The 24,961-nt window shown below is 26.3% G+C and overlaps 1 protein-coding gene across 1 annotated transcript; it reads right to left on the bottom strand.

Moving 5' to 3' along the window:
• Positions 1 to 254: 254 nt before the first annotated feature.
• LOC100203076 (tyrosine-protein phosphatase non-receptor type 9) lies at positions 255 to 24,199 on the bottom strand. The gene is made up of 14 exons (XM_065816400.1): positions 23,954 to 24,199; positions 23,761 to 23,840; positions 19,592 to 19,735; positions 17,561 to 17,650; positions 17,154 to 17,278; positions 13,341 to 13,446; positions 10,901 to 11,011; positions 9,842 to 9,975; positions 9,281 to 9,571; positions 2,856 to 2,946; positions 1,899 to 1,968; positions 1,718 to 1,796; positions 1,488 to 1,638; positions 255 to 1,301 (listed from the first exon to the last, which is right to left on the bottom strand). Exons 2-14 carry the CDS (start codon positions 23,821 to 23,823, stop codon positions 729 to 731), a joined length of 2,028 nt encoding a protein of 675 aa, XP_065672472.1. The 5' UTR covers positions 23,824 to 23,840; positions 23,954 to 24,199; the 3' UTR covers positions 255 to 728.
• Between the last annotated feature and the right edge of the window lie 762 nt (positions 24,200 to 24,961).

Here is a 24,961-nt window from a genome sequence, read left to right as displayed (position 1 = left end):
CAAAAATATACATTTAAATTAGTATTTACGGAAAACTTTTTGGAAACCCAGAAAAACTAAAAGTTAAAAAAAATATCCGGAATTCCGAATATACCCGAAATAAGACAGGTTTCAACATCTACTCGAGGACTTTTTGAGAAAACAAAGTGACAGAGACTTTAAAAAACACAGCGTTTCTTTTGTTTATAGAAACTGAGAACTAAGGTCAATGAAATTAAAAAAAAATAGTATCAGTAACTAATGACACCAGGAACTTTAAATTAATTTTTTATTTTATCAAAAGTGCAAGTACTTCATTTCTTTTTCAAAGCAATCATTATAAATAACCTATATTCCAGTAAATTAAACCATTATATACTTCTTCAAAAACAGTAAACAAAAGCAAATTTATTCAAATTAAAAATTTCCGTTCGTTAAAAAGCGTTTTGTTTTTTTAATTCCATAAAAAAAAAGTATTACACAAAATTCAAAACAAAACTTTGTTAAAAATGATGTAAAAAATTATTTATAATTAAATTCTAAACAGTAAATTTCTAATATTTATTATAAGCAGGTATAATAAACATTATTATCTAATTGGATGGTTGATAATTCTAAAAACAATCTAAAGTGTTTGTTTTGATCTTATCAACTTTATTAAAAAACACTAATATGGTATAAAGATTTTCAATGTGTATCATTACGATAACAATGCCGATATAAATATCGAATGAACATTGAAAAAGCAATTATTCACTGTCGCTACCTATTTGGCTATTTTTAAAATCATATAAAAAACTTTCTAGTTCCGATACATCTTCGTCGTTTTTTAATTTCTGCCTTATCAAATACTCTATTATAGAAGTGTAGCCAAACTCATACTGTTCAGGCGTTTGTACGCTAAATGCGCGCTGATCTCTAATTTTTTTAACGGTATTATATACATCTACGGTTCCTAAACTTTCAATTTGATCAATACAGTTACTTAAACAGCAAAACGTACCAGTGCGTCCGACGCCTGCTGAGCAATGAACAACGATGGGTGAGCGTTTAGCTGTATTTGAATCTTCACAATTTATGTTATAATTTTCTTTAAAATCAACACTAGGTGAAAGAGTCTGATATTCTCCAGATCCTTCCAAATGAGAATTCAACAAATTATTTTTTTCAGTTTCAGTTGCGTTCGTTCTATACTTACTAGCCTCTTCCTGATACAACTCTACATAATCAAGTACATCTAAGATAGGCGTGGCAGATGAAAGAACACCGAAATCTGGCCAGCTAGTAAATTGCACATGATACACTCGAAGTGAAGATCGGGTCTAATAGAAATATTTAAAAGGTTTTCAATAAATAAAAAATTACGAACAAAAACATAAATACCATGATTATGTCAATATACTTTTTAAAATTATATTGACATAATTTTATATACAATTATACAAAAAATTATTTTAACTGTATAGAAAACACGCAAAAAATTAAAATATCTTCTAATTTACGCATACCAAAGTGTTGGTCAACTCAAAAAGTGTCGTCGTAAAATCCGATTTTATATCGCAAGCAAGATTTGTAACAACTAAATAACCAAATGTGTTTGCTCGACCTTCTTGCTCTGGCCAATACTGGCCACATTTACCGCGACCCCGTTCTGTGCACCTTTATAAAGGAAGTAAACACATCGAATTTAAAAAAAAAAAAAAAACTGCTTTAATTTAGATAAAGCATTACGACATACCTTGTAATCATAATTATAATTGAAACTGAATGCTCCCAAATCATTCGCCAAAAATCAAAGTATGTTTGAGGCATTGGACCTGAAAAAGATGCTTAAACTAAAAACTTAAACTAAGAGTTTAAGAACTTGAAGAAAAGTTTCAAAAATCTTTAAATAGATTTTTTCGACAAGTTAAATTTACCTTGGGTGCATATAAATTTCTTTTTGGTAGTTATCGAATCCAAGTAGTTTGCATTTATGTAATCAGAATGCTGAAAAAAAACTTTCGAAAATTTAACTTCAATTTTCTTTAATCATTTACTTATCAATTACAATCTGAATTAATTTTATTACTCTGAATTATCATTGCTGAAATTATTTTTGTCAATAATGACAAAAATTGCAATTTTTGGTTAGGGGTCGTCCAGAAAATACGTCACGCAATTTTTAACCTCCCCCGCCCCTCGTCACAAAATCGTAACACTTTAGTAGCAAGTTTTGTATGAGTCGTCACAAAACTACTAACCCCCCCCCCCATAGAGCTGACGTAATTTATGGACGACCCTTAGAAAATACGGCAGTCTGTTCAATTTTTTTTTTGTTATTTTTTTTAATTTTTAAAAGTTCAAATGTAAAACTGATAAATACGCAAACAAAACAATCTGAAAAAGGTACTTCAGGATAAAACATTCAGTTATTCAACGTTGTAAACTGAGCAATTAAACTGTAAGTAAACAGTTGAGCATGTAAACTGAGCAAGTAAGTGTAATGGGCAACTTGAGAATTATAAAAAGATATTATTTTATTAATTTCAGTTATAATTAAATCCCTCAATAAACTTATTCAACTTATTTTTTTAAGTTTTCTTAAACTTTAAACAAAAATTAACGACATATAAAAAAATCCAGTATGATACACACTAAAAAATAAAGGTAGAAATTTTTAGTTAAGGTAGGATATGTGATATACCCTTAGTAAGGTATAAGGTAGAAAATTATACCTTTAAGTTAGAAAATTGTATGACAAATAATTGTTTTTAATATAATTTTCTACCTTAAAAGGTAGAAAATTATACCTTACTAAGGGTATATCACAAGGTATCTTAATTGCCCAGCTTTTCCTTATTTTATTTGCCTTATTAATGTTTTTAAGAAGTTACCGGATCACCATTTATTTGTTGAAGACGAACTCTTGTTTCTTCAAATGCAAGAATGTTGTTGTAACGATTCTTTTGTAAATTTGCAGTGTGCCTAAATATAAAATACCCTAATATAATTCACATATACAAATATAATCAACACAAATTTGTTTGACACACACACAGAACCTGATGAAGAATTACATTAACATACTTTACTAGATGAAGATTTATATTATGAAAAATATTACAAAATATCTTAGGCTTTAAATAAAAGTAAAGATCAAAATAAACAAAAAATCAAATTTTGTGTACTTTTATGTTTATGTATTATGCTTAGACAAGCGTACTTTTATGTTTATGAATTATGTTTAGATAAGCAATTTGCCTACTATATATTTTTTATCCTTTTTTTAGACTTCAAATAGCTAATATATATATATATAATAAAATGATTTCACAATGGAAAAGTATATTCTAATTTCAAGTTTGAAAATGAGTTTGACCTTATTTGGTCAATAATCCTAAAATATTTGTCATACTTTGAAGTCCAATATCTAGGGAACAAATAAATATTTTTAAATAAATATTTTATCATTGATCTTCTAGTATGAATAGCAACAGCATATTAAAAAAGTAAAAATTTTAGCCCCAATTGTAAGAGGGAACTAACAAGCTATGCATGATTCTTAAAGATGGCAACTCTCAATCAAAAAAAATTTTCTTAATATTGCAATACTCCATAGGTACTTTTTATAAATGTAGTAGATGAAAGGTCAATACATATTTTTGAAAATAAACTTTTGATATAAACCCAGGGCTTTAGCCATTACGAGGTCACAAAATTGAGCTAATCAACTATAACTCTATTTTTGACTTGGATTTTGATCCTAACTCCTTTATTTATTAAGTAAATTTATCCATATCCCTGGTAGTACATACCAGTACTGTTACTGTTAGTGGTATTTGTACAGTCAACTGTAGTGGCCTTCTTGGCCTAATGGAGGTAAATTAAAATTAAAAGAAAAAAAAAATTGTTTTTATTTTTAGGTACTATTATAGATGAAGATTTGTATAAATTTAAAAAAATTATGGGATACTTGCAAATATAGGTAAAATTGAAGGTCAAAGATGACAAAAAAAATCAATTTTTGCGTACTTTAAGGCATGATATTTACACAGGTCAAAATGTTTACTTTACCTATTTCATTATTTTTAGTTCAAAACAATTCAAAAATAGACAATTAAGTTAAATTTTTGTAATTTTCACCTAAATTTTGTAATCGTAACACCTTATGGATTACGCTTTTTGAGCTTGTGCAATATTTTATTGTGTCATAATAAAATAATAATTCAAGTATAATCTTTTAATAAAATTACAGAATATACCTTACAGAAGTTTTAGCATATTATTTTCACTTGTATCCTACGGAAGTTTTTGCATATTATTTTGAACCGCCCAAAACAAGAGTTAGGTTTTTAACAATCTGCTAAGAAAAAGGTAAATTTTGATTTTTTTTTTCATTCAAGTTTTATAAAAATAAGTGCTGCGACTCTTTCTCACCACTACCTCGGTTGCAATGACTGCCGAGAGTTCCGTGTCAAACACTCTCAAATGAGCATTAATGAGTTGCTTATTATAATATAATATGATTCATTTCATTCAAAATAAAATTCAATTTATTCATAAAAATTCATTAAGATTTAATTAACTAATTAGTTTATTTTTTCTTACTTTATAGTCAAAAAAAAATTATGATCGCTAACTATGTTTTGCGTCAATCGAAAATATTCGCTATTTTTATCATTCTATATTTTTGCTTATTCATTATTATTTTTGTACTTTTTTATACTGTAAACTAACAACTTTTATTCCAATAACCAAAAACATTTAGTTGCTAACTTAATAATTTCAACTTTCTGTTTTTGAAGTTATTTAAACTTTTTATTAAGTTTGCCTTACAATTCTTACCAATCAAGATTGACCTGCCAGAATTGATATTGGGAGATCAAAGCACCATTTTTTTTTAAAATAGACAATTATTGATGGTTGATCACCCATTATTTTCAGCGCTGAATAATGGGTACTTTAGGGTTAAAGGTTACTTCTAAGTTAAAAAAAAAGTACACAAGATGGACCAGCAATTCTTTCATACATTACCACCAAAAAATACTTTACTAGGCTTATTTAAGGGAGGGAGATTTGTTCATTGTTAGAGGGTGGCAAGTTAATTTAAACAGCAAATTTAAATATCTAGTACCTTTTGTATTTTGTAAATTAAAAAAATGATTAATTTTTACATTTGTAAACTTTATGTTTATAAGTTGAACTTTTGCATTTGTAAATTAAACAATAAAACTTATGTAAATAATCCACTTTTATGTTATACGCAAATAAAACATAAATGATACGTTTAATTGCAAGTTTTATTTAGATTTTAAGTAGTTATTTTTTGTGTACTTTGCCAGCAAATTTAGTTCACCGAAAATATTTATATTAATTTATTATTTAAAAATTTTGTAAACTTCTTAACTTAAGATAAACAGCAGTTAAATTGTAAATAATGAGTTTTTAAATGATAAAAATAAAACAAAAAAACAACAAAATAATAGCAAATAAAAATCTAAACTAGAAAACAATAGACAATAGAATTAAAAAATTGACAAAAAATTGAATGACCTTGCTTGTTAACAACGCTTTTCACATAAAAAAAAGATTGTTCTTTAACAACAGTTGATAAAGAACACTAAACAAAAATGAGTCGACAACTCATTTTTGTTTAGTGTTCTTTATCAACTCACAACAACAATTTCGCTGTGTGTACTAAATATGTTTTTTAAGTGTCTAGTATAACACTTTAAATCTGAATCTGATAAAGGTTCTTACTAAAAAAATTTTAAACCTTTAAGAATCTTAAACCAATTGGGAATTCTTTGTTATATGCTGTGCCATCAGGCAAATTAACACCCTGATTACGACAAGAATAACATCTGGACCACATCCATAAAAGAGTTTAATTGAGAAATGACTTTAGTAATTGGAAACTGGAGTAATGATATACTACTACTATACAAAATGCAGTATACACGGCCCATTATGATTTACCATAACAGGCCTTGTTAAGAAATGTTACGCAGCTTGCATTTTGCTTGCGAAAAGGCAATTTGACTACGCGTTCAGCAGTTTTGTGTTACGCAAAAACTTTTATCTTTTAGAATATTTAAATTATCTTTTGATATCGTTTATGTGACATTTATTCAGAAGAAATAAAGTTGTAAGTAAAAGCATTTAACCCCAATTTGTAAACTAATGGATTTTTTGTTAAAGAAACAGTCTGTTTAATAATTTTTTTTTTGTTGTTAAAAATTAGTTAAAGAAAATAAAGTGTTTTAAGTTTTATCTTAAGGAATTAAATATATAAAATCCTTTTAAATATATAAATTATTTTTTGTCATAATAGTTTAAAAAATGCACGATTTATTTTGATGTAAATATTTTATTAACAAGATATTTTAAATAAGTTTTTTGTCAATTCAATAACGTAAAGTTTTAATGACATTCGTTTAATTTATGAAAATAAACTATGATTACGAATGTTATCGGTTACTGATAAAACTCTTTATTGTTTTAAAACACTATTAAAAAGAGTTCACAAAATAAATAAGAAAAAATTTATTAACAGTTAATAAAATAACCAAAAACCAACTGTAAAATTATAAGAAAATAAACAAATATTATGCTACGTTTTATGAAAAAAAAAAAATTTTCAAAATAAAATTTAGTTCATATTAGAAAAAAATGATAAAAATGATTTTTCAAATAAAAACAAAGATTTTAATTGTAACTTTTGTTATAGTGAGAAAAAAAAACTGTTTGTATGATTTTTAATGCGTTAATAAAATAACTTTGATTACCATGCGGTACTTAAAAATACGCTAGTGAAGCAATATAACTTCTAACAATACAAAATATATTTGCTGAGTTGAGTTACTTTGAAATGCGTTACATGTTTTTGTTACGCAGCAAAATCTCGTAACAAGGCCTGCCATAAGTACAAAATTACACAGATACAATTATTAAAGCTAGTTTACTTTTAACCAATTAACCATAATTGCTTTAAACATTGTTATTTTCATTTAATTTATATACAGTACTGTGAATAAGTTTTGAACCACTTACATTTTTTCAAAAAATCCCCGAGAATTCTTCTCTAATATTTAAATTTGTAGTTCTAAATTATAAACTTATTAAAACACATGTATTTTACACAAAATATGGAACAATTACAAACTTTTTAATGTCAAACTTCATAAAAAATTCTTAATATTTACTATGTCCTCCATTTGCCTCAATCCCAGCCAATATTTGCCGGGCAATAGATTCATACGAATTAGTTATAAAATCCTGGGGTATGTTGTGCCATTCTCTTTGAAGTACTTCAAAACATTCTTCAGCATTTCGGGGAGCATGTTCAACCCTCTTTCTGTCCAGGTAATCCCAAATATATCAATTATATTCAAAACTGGACTCTGACAAGGCCAGGTCATCAATTCCAGTACTCCTTCCTCTGCCATTTCATTTAAATAATTTTTTGCCACTCGGGAACAATGTTTTGGGTCATTGTCCTGCTGCAGAATAAAATTATGACCTATTAGTCTCTTTCCGGATGTTACAGCATGGTGCCTTAGGATATCCACATAACATTCCCGGTGGGTCGTCCCCCTATTTTGATCAAATCACCTACTCCAGATGAAGATAAACAGTCCCAAACTTGTAAAGAGCCTCCTCTGTGTTTAATAGTAGGGTTTAAACACTTGGGCTGATAGACTTCTTCAATTCTTCAAACATATTGGCGTCCTTTTGTTCCAAAAATTTCGAATTTGGACTCATCAGTGTACAGAACCTGATTAAACATTTCCTAGGCCCAATCTTGGTGTTGTTTTGCATATTTAAGTCATTTTTCTTTATTGCCACACCATAATAATGGTTTTCGAATTGCAACATTCCCTCTTAATCCTGATTTAAGTAGGTGCTGTCGAATAAAAGAAGAGCTGACATTTTTCCCAATTGCTGTGTAAATGTCTTTTGCCAGCTCGGTTGACGTTTTTTTTTTGTATTTCTTAAAGATAGGGTTTTTAAATATTTATTGTCATCTTTTGATAGCTTAGGAGGTCTACCACTTTTCTTTCTAGCTTCAAGAAGCTAGTTTCTCTAAACTTTTTAATGATTTCTGTAACAGCATTCTTTGAATATCCTGTTTTGGATGTAGTTGTTATGACACATCGTTTTAATAAATAAACAAACAAATCCTCATGTTTCCTCATCAATTTTGTTTATTTATTCAAAATAATATTTTCTTTCAACTTTTCTTATATATTATTAAACTTAAGTACGCTTTAAAAAAATTACATAGAAAAAAAATTGTAAATACGTCTAATTATACATGTGGTCTAAAACTTATTCACAGTACTGTATAAATATATATATATATATATATATATATATATATATATATATATATATATATATATATATATATATATATATATATATATATATATATATATATATATAATCACTGTATGATAGGATATAACAAAGCAAAAAAACAGTCATTACAAAATTGCTTCAATCTATAACAGTATGGTTGCTACAAAATTGTTGCATCTCCAAACCTACTTGCCTGCTGCTTGTTGCAATTTATGTTATATTTATGCATATGCGCAGTTTACAGTTAAGTGCAATGAATATCATATACATTAAAATATTTTCTGCAAGCAAGCTATTGTGAAATATGAAAATACTCATAAATCTTGTAAAAACATTTTGCTACAGGCTAAAAATTCAACTTTGATTGGTTGACTAAGTGCAATATAACAACAAAATGCAGTAACAACAAACAGAGGAACATTTAACAAAATGTAGTTTTGTTTAAAAAACATAAACTTTAATGAACATGCATGCTGATGAACCAATCATTAAAAATTAAAACAACTATACTAAAATTGAAAATAAGTTTAAAGTTCTAAACTAATTAACTTTGTTACAAATTATAAAAAACTTTTTACTGCTTGCCAGATTATTGTAGAAGCACATGAAAAGCTCTGAGTACAATATCATGTTGTAAACAATAGCAAAAGGGTAATTACCAGTATTGTGATTAATAGTCAACAAGTAATTAATTAGTATAGATGTTTTATACATACAGGGATACCCTCATTTAACATCTTTATTTATTATTAACACTACTAATAAAATTAAATGTGGATAGGATGCATATGTATTAAATGCTGATTTAAATTGACATGACTAAAATTGCCATACTAAAATAAGGATTAAAAAATAGGTCTAAAATATACATAATTATATATTTCCACAAACAGGTTCACAGCCATGTCAGTGTTTACATCTAAACCAGTGTTTCAAATAATACAAAAATACTTACAAAGTTGATTCAAATGAACCACAAGGAGGAAGAGAACGCAACTCATCATATTCTTTTTGAATTCCTTTTCTTCCTACATTTGCCATATGTTCTAAAAGTTCATCAATAGTAAATGGGTTTTCAGGTGGAGGTGGCAAAGGTTTGTTAGGAGGATCTACATCTACTGTTTGATATTCACTATTTTTAGAACTGTAAATTTCATTAGGAGTATAATTGCTCTCAGCATTATTAAAATCTTCTTTCGCATAAGATTGTATGTCATCTGGTTTATCTTCTGTTGTAACAGATTTTCTGAAGATAAAAAATTGTAGCAAATTAGGATTGTCATTGCAATTATAAATAAGGTTCCCATTGCAATTATAAATTAGGATTCCCATAGCAATTATAAAGGTTGTAATAAAAATTATGTGACTAGTAAAAGCATTAAGTTAAACAAACTAACAAAAAAAGAAATTCGGATAACTCAAATATGATTTAGTTATTCAATGGTCTAACTTAAAGAAAATAATGGAATAAATTTAAAAAAAAAAAAAAAAAACTTAAGCCCAAATAACTCCATACGGAACGGTAAATGACTTTGTACATTCAAGAATCCATTGGGCATGGTCATGATCTGAATTTCCATTCATGTCTTTAGGAAGAATAGATTGAGGTACATGGTGATGCAGTTCATTCAAGTCTTTAACAAGGATCACCTTAAAGAATAAAAATACAAAATATGTATAAAAGCATTTCCTCCCAAAAAGATTTTGTACAATATTCCCCAAAAAATAAGAGTTGTTTACTTTAAAATTCAAATTCTAGTATTAAATTATTTTGAAAATATCATCAAACGTCATTATAACTAATAATAACTTAAAATTAAAAGTAAAATAACTAATTATATAAGCGATACACAATAATGATAATAAAAGCAAATAAAAACAATAACATCATAAATAAGAAAAAATCATTATTTAACTATAAAATATGAAGAAATAAAAAAAATGACAAGCCAAAAATATATATAATCGTGATAGGTGCGTATATTAGTCTAGTACAGAAAATAGCCATAGTTCTCTTTTTTAATTATTTATGTCCCAACATAAATAATTTAAAAAAATGCAAAAATATGAGTCAAAGGACTACACTGAGCTATCAAACCCAAATGAAATAAGAAAAATTTAGGAAGAGAGAAAAGACAAAAAAATAAAAAAAATATTTTAAACAGATGTTTAGAACAAAACAAAGACACTACAGTAAAGCCTATTGTAATAAAATAATAATAAAAATATATGCATCACACATGTGATAGAAGCAATAAACTCAGACTCCTAAGGGACAATGTTCAACACACAAGGTCTAAAAGAGATAGAATATAAAGTACTATATTTAACATAATACGGTCAAAGCAGGAATTGAACCACGTACTTTCAGTTTATCAGGCTCTTACCGATTATGCTATAGATGATGATGATAGAAAATAATAAATATAAAATATATAATAAAATCAACAAGAAATCCTAATTTTTTTTTGAAATTAAAATTTAGAAAAATTTCAAATTACAAATCAGTCCAACAGTCATCAGCATCGAACTATTTTTATACATCATAAATTAGACAAAATAAAAAAAAACATACCCTGTCACGAATTTTTTCTTTTAGCCAACTTGATAAAACTAAAAAAGAAGCACGAAACCAAAAAAGTGGAGACACTACATGAATATTCTTCAAGCGAGCTGGATATCCATCCTAAAATATTTATTTTGAAACATGTTTTCATTAACTTTTGCAAAATGTTATTATGATCTATTTGATTTTCAGAAGTAAACCAAATAATTGTGAGTGATGTAAGTGCCTATAAAATAATGAAATAAATTCTGTATTGGCATTATATATTATTTTAAAATCACTTGCAAGAATTATTATAGGCAAGAGCAATGGTCATTAATAATAAACAATGAACCATTGTTTCAAAATTGAAACAATGCTGTAGTTAATAAAAATTTCAAAATACTGAAGTTAAAATAAATTTATGCTGTCACATCATCAATTTTTTGGTCACCTTGCATTATCACTACTACTTTTACTAGCAAACTTGCATCACACCATACAGTTAAAGATGCATTTGATTTGACATTCCAAACAGCTATTGCCTGATCGCATTTTAAAGCTTTATCTATAACTTTGTAGTTGCAGATATAGTCATTTCAATAACATACTTATTCATAATAGGTTCATCACATCCTACTTCATTTGTACACCTTTTTACATAACTGCATAGCTGAGTGTCAATCATCCAGCAACTGGTAGATTAGCAACCAGATTACTGCAAAATGAGAATATATCCCTCTTGGTAAGCACAGTTTTAACAATAGGAATCTTGCGCCTTCTCTTTAAAAACATTTTTTTTTGTTATTGAATTTACTGTAACTTCTAATCCTAAAGCACAAACTAGATTTTCACCAAAATATTTAGGTGTTTCTGTGTAAAGACCTAATTTTTTTATATGTACCACCATCTCCTTCCATTTCTATTGGTTGCTAGAAGGTCATTAATGTGTCCTCTAGTTTATTTTGCAAGTGCACAATTTTTACAAGTACAAGAACATATTATTGTACTGAGCCTAAAAATATAGGCAGATATTGTTGACTTTTATAAATGATAGCTTGGTAAAGCCATTGTCTTTTATGCACATAAATTTGTAGGTATGCTTGTCTGAGGTCCACCACAGAGTCATTACTATTTTTACTCATGAGTCTCTAATCTCTTATTGCATTGTTTATGACATCTACATCTCTTGTGATGGGTTTTCAACATGTATTAAGCTTGTGATAATCGCACTCAGGTCTTATCTTTTTTTTATTACCTTGAGTAACGCATATCACGATATTAAAAGACAACTTAAATATTCCAAAACAATTAAGTTTTAGCTTAACTTAAAACTGCTGAACGGGTATGCAAATCAACATTTTGTAGATGCCTTTCCTGGCATTAACCTGTTTTGAAGTTTTGTATTTTTGTTTTAAATTTGAATGTGAAATTTAAATTTGAAGTGAAATTGTTAAAAAGTTAAAAAAGTTAAATTGTAAAGTTTAAATTTGAAATGAATTTTTGTTTTAAATTTTAAAAGTTTTAAATTATACCTTCTTTGATCCATTTGTTGTCATTGTTGAAATCCTCACAACGCCAATCAGGTACATTATACTGACTTTTTTTGTTTTTCATGTTGGGTTTTATTTTCCATTTTAAGCTTACAATCTATTTTTCAACAGCAATCTATTTCAATTGTTGCAATATGGGATATCAATGATAACTTAATCAAGAAATTACAGAAATTCAATTTTCTAGTGCCAATTTTAATCACACATTTTTATTAAATCTGTACCCATAATCATATCGTATTTGTTCATTACTTCATCCACACTTAAAACCAATGCATCCACCAAGCACTAACCCTCATCAACCAAGCACACATTTATTAATTGATGTATTTTAACTCTAACTGGTTCAAAATTGAAACAATAGCGAAATTGCTATAAATTTCAAAATACTGTTAAAATAAATAGATTTATATGAATTAAGATAAAAATGAACTTCTTTTTAAGTTTAAAGCATGGTTCCTCACTTGTGTAGTTTGAATGAGTTTCCGGGATGCCAATTTAAATATGACATGGAATAAAATGGAAACAATTTCATACAACTAGATGTCTTTTTTTTGGCATTAACCTGCTTAAAGATCATGATCATTAACCTGTTTTGAAGATCAGAACTGTAATTTTTTTTTCTAATACTACCACTTGGAAGATCCAAGGTTTACGAGCTCCTTTTACCCAAAACCACAATTGAATTTGATTTTGTATCTGAATTATAATAACTCTCCTAGGTTATTTGCCTACACCACACCTGATATAAGATCAGTTTAATGCATGATTAGGATGTATATATAACAAATTTATTAAACACCATGTTGTAAAATAAATATATAAACATTTTTTTTTTATATATATACATTTATTTTAATTTCATTATTTTGACAGAACGCAAAGAAAACTACTAAGACATATAATATTGAAATTACCTTTAACAGATGAAGGACTTTCCTAGCAAGTTCTAAATCAAAATTTTGAAAACTCGAAGATTCCATATTATAAACAAATGAAATTCCATTTCTTTGAACATCATAACTAATAAATTAAAAGAATAACATTGTTTAAAAAAAAAAAGGAAAATAGACACTATTTAGCAATTTTTTCCAAATACTTGAATTAAACTAAAAAAATACTAAACTAAACTAAGAATGTACTACTTAGAAACACACCCAGAAACAGCATTTTGACTACAACATCAATAGAAGCTGTTGACAAAACAAAGTTTTTTTTTTTTCTACTTAATTGTAACTTTTTAGTTAGAAAAAATGAAAAAAATGGAACAACTAAGTAAAAAAATACTAAAATACTAGTGAGAACTTTAAAAACAGATTATAACTGATAATCTTAACAAGCATTTTTACATTGATTAGAGCAAAATCAAACTAATGTGGTACCACAAATAAGCAACCACAAAAAAAAAAAAAAATTGATACTTTTAATGTTCCCTTATACTTGATATTTCTTATTCTAAAAAATTAGAAGAAAAAAGATAGCAACAAAAATTTTAATTTGAAATAATGCTGTCAAACATAAATGTCAGTTTATGTTTGACAGCATTATTTATTATCAAACATAAAGATCAGTTTCGTTTTAAATTGAAATTTTATTTATCTTATTTGAACTACTTGAAATTGTTTCTTCTTGAAACTTATTTTAGATCTTTTTTTCTTGAAACTTATTTTAAGTCTTTAAATCTTTTTATTAGAAATATAGTTAGCAATAACACTTTTAAAACATTACATTAGCAAAAAAAAATACCGATTTTCCAACCGATGACATTTTTATTCTCCATTATGATAATAAACTAAACTTAATGCATTACTAAGAAACTAAACTTAATGCATTACTAAGAAACTAAACTTAATGCATTACTAAGAAACTAAATTTAATGCATTACTAAGAACTTTTATTTTGTTTACTAGCAAATTTGTTTATTCTTAAGATGATGCTTATAAGCTTTAATTTAACAGCTGAATGTACTTATACTTTTATTACCATAATTTTGTTTTTAGAATTATTTTATTTTGTGTTTTTTTTTTTTTTTTTTTTGCCATGCCCTCCATCTTCTGAATGAAAGTAAATGATTGTTCAGTTGAGGTGGATATATTTATACTCCACGACAAAATAGGTTGGCTCTGACGAAATAGGTTGAAACAGGAGAAATGCTTATGTTTTTACATTACAATATTCGAATACACAATTTTAAATACTAAACATTGCTACAACTGCTTTTTCTAGTATCTTAAAGTTATTATTTTCTTAGTATTTGATTCTGAAGTCTCTTGTTTTATTTTAAGAAAATGTATATATTTCATGTTATAAAGTATATCATTATATCAAAATATATTTAAGCGCACAAAAAAGTTTCTACACAGCCTTCTTTATCAAATTCAACATATGTTATAAAGTGTTTTTTTATTTGTTTTTATAAAGAGTTTAAAAGTCTAAGCAAATTGCTTATCTTAATAACATTTTTTTTTAATTGAAATAAAAAGTGTTTCTCTGAAATTGTTTTTATTTTTTAAAAGTTTTCTTTTTATATTTAAAAAACTAAAGTGTATATTATTTTAACTGAGCTTTACTAATATTTTTAAAAATAAAGGTTTGGCTCTATTTTAGGTCCAAGTATTTGTTTACTAATTCAAATTCTGATTCCATGAAGTTTACACAATTTAAAATTGTTTTATATTGTTTTATATTTTCAAAATTTTTTTGTTTTTCAAAATTTAAATTGTTTTATATTTTCAAAAACTTTAATAATTAATTAATCCATCAGTATTGGCATTGGTATCAGTCTTTTCCTATCCATCGGAATCAGTATCGGCCACAAATGTGCAATTGGTACATTACTTATTTATATATATATATATATATATATATATATATATATATATATATATATATATATATATATATATATATATATATATACATATATATATATATATATATATATATATATATATATATATATATATATATATATATATATATATATATATATATATATAAACTTAAAAACTGTTTATTTAACTATTATTAGTTATTAACCAACTATTTATAAGCTTTAACATATTGAATAATAAAATGTTTTAAAAGTTAGTTAAAATTGTTTGACTTATTTTTAATCTTAGATTAAGGATCTTATTAACTATTAACTATATTTTTGAAATTGCAAAGCTCTAGTAGAATATAAATTAATATCCTTTACTGTGTAACCTCGTAACACGAAGGTCTGTACTAAAATATATGTATGGGTAACTCCAGATAAAAAAAAGGACACCCATTTAACCCATTTAAATAAGATTTTCTTCAAAGTTTAACCATTGGAACCTATTCCCTTATTTTATATGGTCATTTTTAAATTTTAAATAGTCAAATTTTTCGATAATATTATTATAAAAATATAATATCATGACAAATGACAAATTTTTTGTTTCATTACTGTGACTTACAGTTTTAATAACTCTCAGAGTTGCCTCACATTAATGATATCAAAAATATTTTAAAATGAAAGAGGAGATGTTAGGCAGTTTTAATGAAAAATGTGTTTTTAAATTTTTTAAAGCATAATGAATATATGTCATTTTTAAATTTAAACAAAAAATTCTCTATTTTGGCTTACTTTTTCTATTAAGTTTTAGTGGAAGGAAATGACTGGAAATTCGTACTTGACCATTTTTAAAATTGGCTGGATTCAAAGATGTATTAATTAGGTATTATTTCAATTTTGCAGACTGCATGTTTGATTCCATTGCAAGGGATAGCTTAACATTTGCATTATTGATTAAGACTTTAGCTGTAAGTTCTTCCATTATTAATTTATTTTAAAATTTTATCTGTGCATTAATAATTCATTTCCTATTTTACAATGTGAGAGCTGACTTAACAATGTGAATTAATATATTTCTAAACACCGAGGATATTTTTAATACCAGAGACATGATGCCAATAAGTACAAATGTCAACATCTTCAGATGCTGACCACAAAATCAATTTTGGATCTGTTTCCGAAGCATACATAACCCACTCTTTGCAAAACTTATCAAAAACTATTAGTGCTTGATACCTTCATGAGATCCATACACAATTTTTGCATGTACAACTTTCCCTGCTTTAATGCAGGTAACAGGTTAAGTTTTGACTGTTGCTATTTTTGCAGTCATAAATTTATAGCCTTGTTTTCCGTAAATTTTCCCAATGCGATAAATTGAATCTTTCATTAAAACAGTGTTCATAATGAGAATAGTAAAACTGAAAACCTGAAGACATGAAATATTTCCAGATATCACAATATGTGAGCTTTTTATTTGTCCATTGAACTTAGTCATTGTACATTTCATAAAAATTACTTAACCACAGTAAAGCAAAATAGGTCAGGGTAACTTACCTCTCTGCATTCCTAATGAATGTGCCTAGCCCACGCATGTTAAAAAATGTGATTTAAAATTTCAGGACAAATTTAGAGAACATAGTGACAACATAGACAACATAGTGAGATTTTAATTTTTTTTTTTTTTTGTTCAATAAAAAATAATTCATGCTACACTTTAAACTTATTTTCATTTAAATAAATAAATCATAAACAAAAAAAATCAGAGTACTGTAGTTAATCATTTTATTTCTCAAATGTCTGGAAAAAAGAAAATATTGGTACCTTGAGATGCACAAAAAATTTGCTTTCCAATTCCTTCAATTAAAATTCCCACCATTAATAAAAAAAAAATTAATAAAAAAATTACCTTTTTAGAATACAGTCAAGCTGAAATACAATTGATCTTATCACAGTAATATGGTCAACTAATTTTGGGAAATGCTTATGAGCATAAAACAAGCAAACTTTAGAGTTATCAGCACATTGGCCATTCTGCAAAATAATAGAAACATTAAAATCAACCTAATGCTTTTTTATTTGTTCAAAAAACCTTTCCAACAAGGCTTGTTTTTTTTGCAACTTAAGTTCAAAGTTACAAAGATGATAATTTAAAAACGGCAAATGACTTAAAAAGCTGTAAATTGTAGAAGTAAGAAAAATAAAAGGAAATTGAATCAGAGTATCAGATAAACTCGAGTATTTTACGCAGGAAAAAATATTTTAAGTGAAAAGTTACATTTTATGATTAGACATAAAAAGCAATAATAAACTCACCAACACGGTAAACTTTCCTGATAATAGCTCCCTATTTAATGGATCTTTACTAATATCAAAATTCTCTAGTTCAAATTGTTGTCGAAGAGTCTAGAAAAATAAGATACTGAAAATGCAAAAAAGGAAAAAAATTAATAAAACTTATTTCAAATATTAAAACTTATTTCAAATATTAACATACTCATGAGCAGCAGCTGTGTATTACACACATTTGAATTTGATTTGCGTTTTTTGTTCAGAAAAATATCAGTTCAGCATAACTTTCATTGTCGTAGTTATGCAGATTTGTTATCCAAATTGCATGGCTTAGAGAGAGTTATAGTCTTCTCACGCAAAATTATTATATGATGTATACTTTCAGCCCAAGCAAATAATTGCTTGGGCTAAAGTTTATTATTGACAGTTATAGATTTTGCTATTTAAGCTTTTTATCTACACATTATCACAGGGAAACTTGTTTCTTATTACATGTCAAGATTTAAGTTACAAAGTTATATGGTTGAAAGAGAAAAAAAAGATATGCAAAAATATGAACATTTTTTGTTATTAAATTGTGCCATTAGATAGATGTTAATTTGCATTCACTAAAGCACAAAAATATTTTAAATAAAAAAAACATTTTCTTAAATTTTCAAATTTATTTTTTTAAAGACAAATTGAATATAAACATGATTAAAAATACTGTTAAAAACTTGGTTATTCTCTTTTCTTAAATTCACATACAACTCCTGGCAAAGTTATTAGGTCAAAAGGATGCAGCATTATAATAAAGTTTTTTGCTAGCTAGAAACAAATTGAAAAAATAGTTTTATATTTTAAAAAACATTTGAAGTAAAGAAATGGGCGGAAAAAATTGAAAAAAATGGAGAAAAAAATCTTTCCCTGTGAGAACTATCAAGAACTGGTAGAGTTTGCTGCTTTTTTCAGTTGACACACTAAGATTTCTGTATTCATTATGTCAGTACTAATTAATATGCAAGATGGATGTCAAAAGCTACTTGTTATCAAAGAATAACTTTTCTCCTACTTTTAAACTTAAAAAAAAACAAATAAGTTCTGACAAAGAAGCAAAAAAAAGTGAAAAATATTCAAAGATTTTTTAACACTTAGATGGATTTAAAATAGGTCGCTGTGCTGACAAATAAGTTGATCACTATATTTCTAGAGACATGGAGAGATCCAAACTTCCAAACTTAAACAAATAATTATTTTTTAACAGCTAGAGCTGCTATAGGATGATACAAGGATGCTACATTTGAGATAATGTGAAACAAAAGAACTTTCTTATACAAATACTGTTTGAGCAACTGTTATTCAGTCATTTTTCATTTTAAATGAATGATAAAGTAATTTACAAAAATAATAATAACAAAGTAATATTGATTTGTAATCTTTTTATGAAACAAAAATATAAGATGGAATATTTATATCTAAACTATTTATATTTTTCACTAAAATTTATTTATCTAATATTATATGTAATTTTAATTATTTAAAATTGAAACTTATTGTTCTTATTTTTTAACAATTCATTAAATATGTATATATTTCATAATATTACTACCATTTTATTTTAAATATGTATATATTTCATAATATTACTACCATTTTATTTTAAATATGTATATATTTCATGATATTACTACCATTTTAAAAACTTTTTATAAAAATAAAACCCTTTATAATAAGATTATAGCAATACTTTTTTTAATTAATAATTTCATTCATTAAAATTAAATTGAAATAAAAAAATTTAAGTAGTTTTTTAATAACTTATTTCAGTGTTTATAATTTACTTAATTGAAACTTAATAAATAAAAAAAAAACTTTATTTTTATATTAACTGATTCTTCACTCATTCATATTTTATATAAAATATATAAAACTATATTAAAAAACTATTTAAAACAACTCTTATTATATGCAGAAAATGATTAATTTTAATTTATTTTAAACCCAAAACTTTTTATTTTCTAAACAATTAAGAACAACTTACATAAATTCATATTTAAAAAATTAAAATAACATTACCCTTGATGAAAAAAATAAGGAAAGAGCACGGTCAACATCAAATTTGCGTGCCATCAGATACTTAATAGCTTCTTCTTTTGTTATAGAAAATCTTTCCCCATAACCATCTACATTATTAACTTTAGCAAAAAACGCCTCAACAGCCTTAAAAACAAAAAATTAACTATTTTACTTTGCTATGCTTAAAATAACTGAATGTTGCAATACATACATACATACATACATACATACATACATACATACATACATACATACATACATACATACATACATACATACATACATACATACATATATAAATATAGTATGCAACCATGCAAACATGATCAACATGATTACCATAATCATCATCATCATCATCATCATCATCATCATCATCATCATCATCATCATCATCATCATCATCATCATCATCATCATCATCATCATCATCATCATCATCATCATCATCATCATCATCATCATCATCATCATCATCATCATTATAATCAAGTTTTAGCCTTCTCCTTTTATGCTGTTTGTCTAATATAAATGATTTAGAGCATTTTGTTTCCATAACTAAAGCTCGTTCATTCCATATGTAATGCACTCTTTTCAAGTTTTCTTACTTCAACCTCTAGCATTTTCTCCTGAAGCTGCTACTCCTCTACATCCTGATACCCAAACCATTTTTTTTTAAATATATATAATTCACCTCCCCAAAGCCAAGAAGGCCTCTGCAGACGAGGAGGCTACTTGTGGCTATAACCCTCTCTCAACTCTATAACACCAAAACACGAACCTTGGCGAACAAGGACGCTGCGCGGAGAAACAAGTTGAGCGCGGTACTACAAGGGTTGTTTGGTACACACAAATTTGTCAGATCTCTCTGACCATTTTGATCTTCTCTTTTGGCAAATCCATGTAAATACTTAAGTTTATATAAATATGTAATATCCATGTAATATAAATATGGATATATATCTATACATATATATCCATATTTTGTATGCATAATATGGATAAATATGAATATAACATATATGTTTTATATTCATACATATCCACATATTTCACCTTCTTGTGCAGTTGCTATCAAACTGTAACCATTTTTTCATTAATTTTTACAAGAACATCTCCCTTGAGCATAAAAGTACTTTTATTTTTGCAAGAAGTCAATGTAAAAAGGTCCTGTATGATGCTAAGCTTCCTAATTCTCAGTTTACATTCTTCCAGTTTCTCAGTTGTTAGATTTTTTTCTCTTTTTTTTTGTTAATTTACCTCCCCAAGGCCGAGAAAGCCACTACCGATGAGGAGGCTACTTATTTGTGGTTACAACCCTCTGTCAACTCTATAACTCCAAAACACGAACCTTGACGAACAAGGCCGCTGTGTGGAGAAACAAGATGAGCGCGGTACTACCAGGGACATGGTGCGAATCTAATTCGGAACCACTTGTTTATGAAGCAAGGACTCTACCACGACACCACTACCGCATCTCAGATGTTACGCTTTAGAGACTTTTGGAAAATCATCAACAGCTATTTACTAGTCTAACATTCCATCTTTAATTCATAGGTCTAATCTAATAACTTCTCCCAAGAATAAGGCATAATTATTTGCAAAGAACTTTTACTCGTTTACTCTTGAATCTAATGGTCATACTCTTCCTGCCATTTTAGTTAAATAGATTAGCCAACTGTTAGACATTCAAATCACTCCAGATTCTGAATGGTCAATTTTCAATTAAATTTTTATACAACTTGTGGTTTAGACAACATTTTAATCATACTTTTACAAAAGTATTTCCAGAACTCTCTTATAGTTATATTAAGACTTAGCTATTTTTAAACTTTACCGTCTTTAGTGTCTATAGTAAATGTAACTTATTTAATAAACACTTTTTTTTTTTAATTATACTTTATGATTAAAAAAATGTAATATATTTTTTTAATCATTAAGTTAATTGCAATTATCTCTTTAAATTAAAAGACGCTTTAAAGCACTTTAAAAATTATTAACCTTTAGTAAAAGTTAAATGAACAGATTTAATATTTAAATAATATAATAATATTATTTTGAATAAATATTTAATTGGAAATTAAAATAAAAGTAAATATGTTTATTAAATGCTTATTGTCTTCAATTAGTTGCCTATACAATAAGTATTTGAATACAAAACATAAGCGTAATTACTATTATGTTAATTTTGCAAATATTACATGATTCCAAAGTAATATTTAAAAACCATTGTTGTGGCACCGGTTTGGTGCCACAACAATGATTTTTAAATATTACTTTGGAATGGAAACAATGATTTTTAAATATTACTTTGGAATGGAAAAAATCTACAGACTATATGAACATTTATTAAAGCGCGTTTTATTCCTATGAGTTTTAGTACATTTTAGTTTTTTTCTCAGTATGCATTTATTATTTTGTTTTAATCAAAGAAATTTTTCCAAAACATTTTTTTTATTATTCTTTTTAATTTGAAAACAACATATCTCAAAGGTTTAAGATCCCTTTAAAATAAAATTATCAATCACACTAAATCTTCTGATTTCTTCCAGTTTTAGTCAGCAAATCTAGAAAAAATGCTTTTGCATACCATAGCAAATAGCATTCTTTTTTGTCAACTTATGAATGTCAATTTTTTGTTGAAATTTTATTAAAGTTGGTGACTAACTAACTAATTAATTGCTCGATTTGCAAAGTCATTAATCACTTTCATGGCACAAACTAGGTAATGGTTCTTTCTTCAATAGGAATTTTATCACAAAATAATAGGAGTGTTGCTAGATCATCAATTAAATACTAAAACTAAAGCTTAGTTTATTTTTTGCTACATTTGCAACATTGTTTTCAACCTGAGAATTTCCTTTAAAAGGTGCTTCCGTTTTGAAGGTAACTGAAAACTAGAAACATACATTTATTGTCATTATGAAGAGACATATTTTTCTTTAAATTCTAATTTCTTTAACTAAGATCTTTAACTGACACAAAAAATTTAAACAGCATATACCTTTAGCCATTCATCTTGCACAATGGTAGGCCCCAGGAATGCAAATAACTGTTGTATTATCATCTTCTCCTAAAAGGTGTAGAGCTTATCTTTTAAACTCTTTACCATCATGAGGTTGCAAGTACTTTAAGTATTTTTTTAAGCACATAAGGTTTTTGAGAAACAAACCACTCCTTTTCAAGCTTTTTAAGGTATCCAGTTCCACTTTTATTTTCAAGTTTCAAGTACTTTTGTTACTTTCAAGTTCCACTTTTATTACTTTCAACTATAATTTTTCCATTAGCACTGTCCCACTGGGACTTTATTCTACCAAAAAAATTTTTTTTTTAACTCTTTTGATACAAAAAATGCATTAAATACTTTTGCACAGATTTCATGAATGTGATATCAACAAGCTAAAAACAGAACTTTTCAATTCATTAACTTCTGTATGACAAGGATTGCCTCATTATGACTTCTTTTGGTACTTGCAATCATGTGAAAACAAAGACTTGCAAAATGCTCCTTAATGCCAGGCCACTCATAAATAACCTAACTTCTGTTCTTTAGTAATATTTTTAAGTAAATTAATTAAATAAACTTTTATTTTTTGAAAGAAAAAAAAAATAAAAAGCATTAGATGACACCCTACCCAATAGGCCAATCATGTTACCACTATTATTAAATTTATTAAATATTTATTTCTGAGCAACAGTTTATTTAAAAAAAGTTTACAATAAATTATTCTAGGCAAAACACTTTTCAATAACTAATTCAAAAATAAGCAATTAGGAAACATTTTGGTAAATAATGGGCAAGGGATAAATCTAAATTTGCTTGTGCACCCCCTCTTCTGTAAAACCAACTATGTTGCAACATTACAATACTTTAAACCATTAGTTTTTAGATGTATTATTATTATTATTATTATTAGTATTAGTATTATATATATATATATATATATATATATATATATATATATATATATATATATATATATATATATATATATATATATATATATATATATATATTTACATATATATATCTTCATCATCATAATTTAACAATAACTGCTTAGTCGAACATGATAACTATTTTATTAAAGTACACAGACATAAAAACATAATGCCTTGGAAAGTTAATAAATAATTTATATATTTCTTAACTTATAAATATTTCAAACCTGATGTTCTTCACCACTCAAAAGTTCAACTGGATCTTCAAACAGCTGCTGTTGAACTTCCATATTTTAAATAAAGCAATCTTAATAAAATTAATTACATACTTATTATTTCAAGTACAACTTTTTAAAGTATTTAGAAATTCAATTTAAAAGAATTATATATATATATAATGTAATAAGCTGTACGCCTTACAAATTATGCAAATCTTTTTAATGCATTTCACCGGCTTTGTAAAAACCATCAACATTCAAACATTTTGACAATTACTCCTATTTTTTAATTGCTTTGCTTGGTGTAATCAAAAGAATTTCTCAATGTATACAAACAATTAGGAGGTGTTTTAGGCTTGGTCAAGATATTGTGTAGGAGGCGGTTAAGCCGGCTTTTAAAAACGAAACCAAATCCTGCCAATTAAACGCTTTGTTGATTTGTTATCTTAAAATAATGAACTTTTATACGTCATATTATATAAAAGTTAATTAAGAATTAACAACATATTCATCAATTATTCTCTGGAAAATTTATTAACAAGAATAAATTTTAGTTTTAGCGATTTTTATAGAAAAGACCTTTTTTAATAAGATAGTTTTAATGAAGATTATTTGAAATGCATAATATTAAAGTTTGTTATATAAACTTAACTTTATATAGCTATAAATATAAGTTTCAATATATTTGTATTATTATAGATTTTAATATATTGTTTAGGAAATAAATTCAGGCTTTAAGCTCTATTAAAGATCTAACTTTTTTTGTTATTTGAGTTAAAGAGGTTCTAACTAATATTTTGCCAAAAATTGCGCTGAATAGAATCAGGAGTGGAAAATAGCCTTAAATGTGTGAGAAATTGGCTATTTAAATATGGTTAAACGAAAGTTTATTAAAGGACAGAAAAATTTATTGATAATACAATTAAAAAAAAAAAAAATATATTTATCTAAAATTTACACCTCCATCGTTTTAAAGAAATCATCCAAAAGTTTGGAGTTTACAAAAAACCTCGAATTTACTCATACCAAATTCCAAAAAAGCCAGTTTCTACCCCTGAAGTTATATATTAATGTATCACATATGACCAAACTAAAGTGTAATGCGTGGCAGTAATGGAAAAAGTATAAAAAGAAAGACGAGGTGGCAAGAAGCATATTTACTTAAAAACATAAAAGGTAGCAGTTTTTAGCCCCTCTACTATAATTTTTT

This window comes from Hydra vulgaris, chromosome 13 (assembly GCF_038396675.1).
Source record: "Hydra vulgaris chromosome 13, alternate assembly HydraT2T_AEP".
NCBI lineage: Eukaryota > Metazoa > Cnidaria > Hydrozoa > Anthoathecata > Hydridae > Hydra > Hydra vulgaris.
This window is presented reverse-complemented; position numbering and strand designations above follow the sequence as displayed.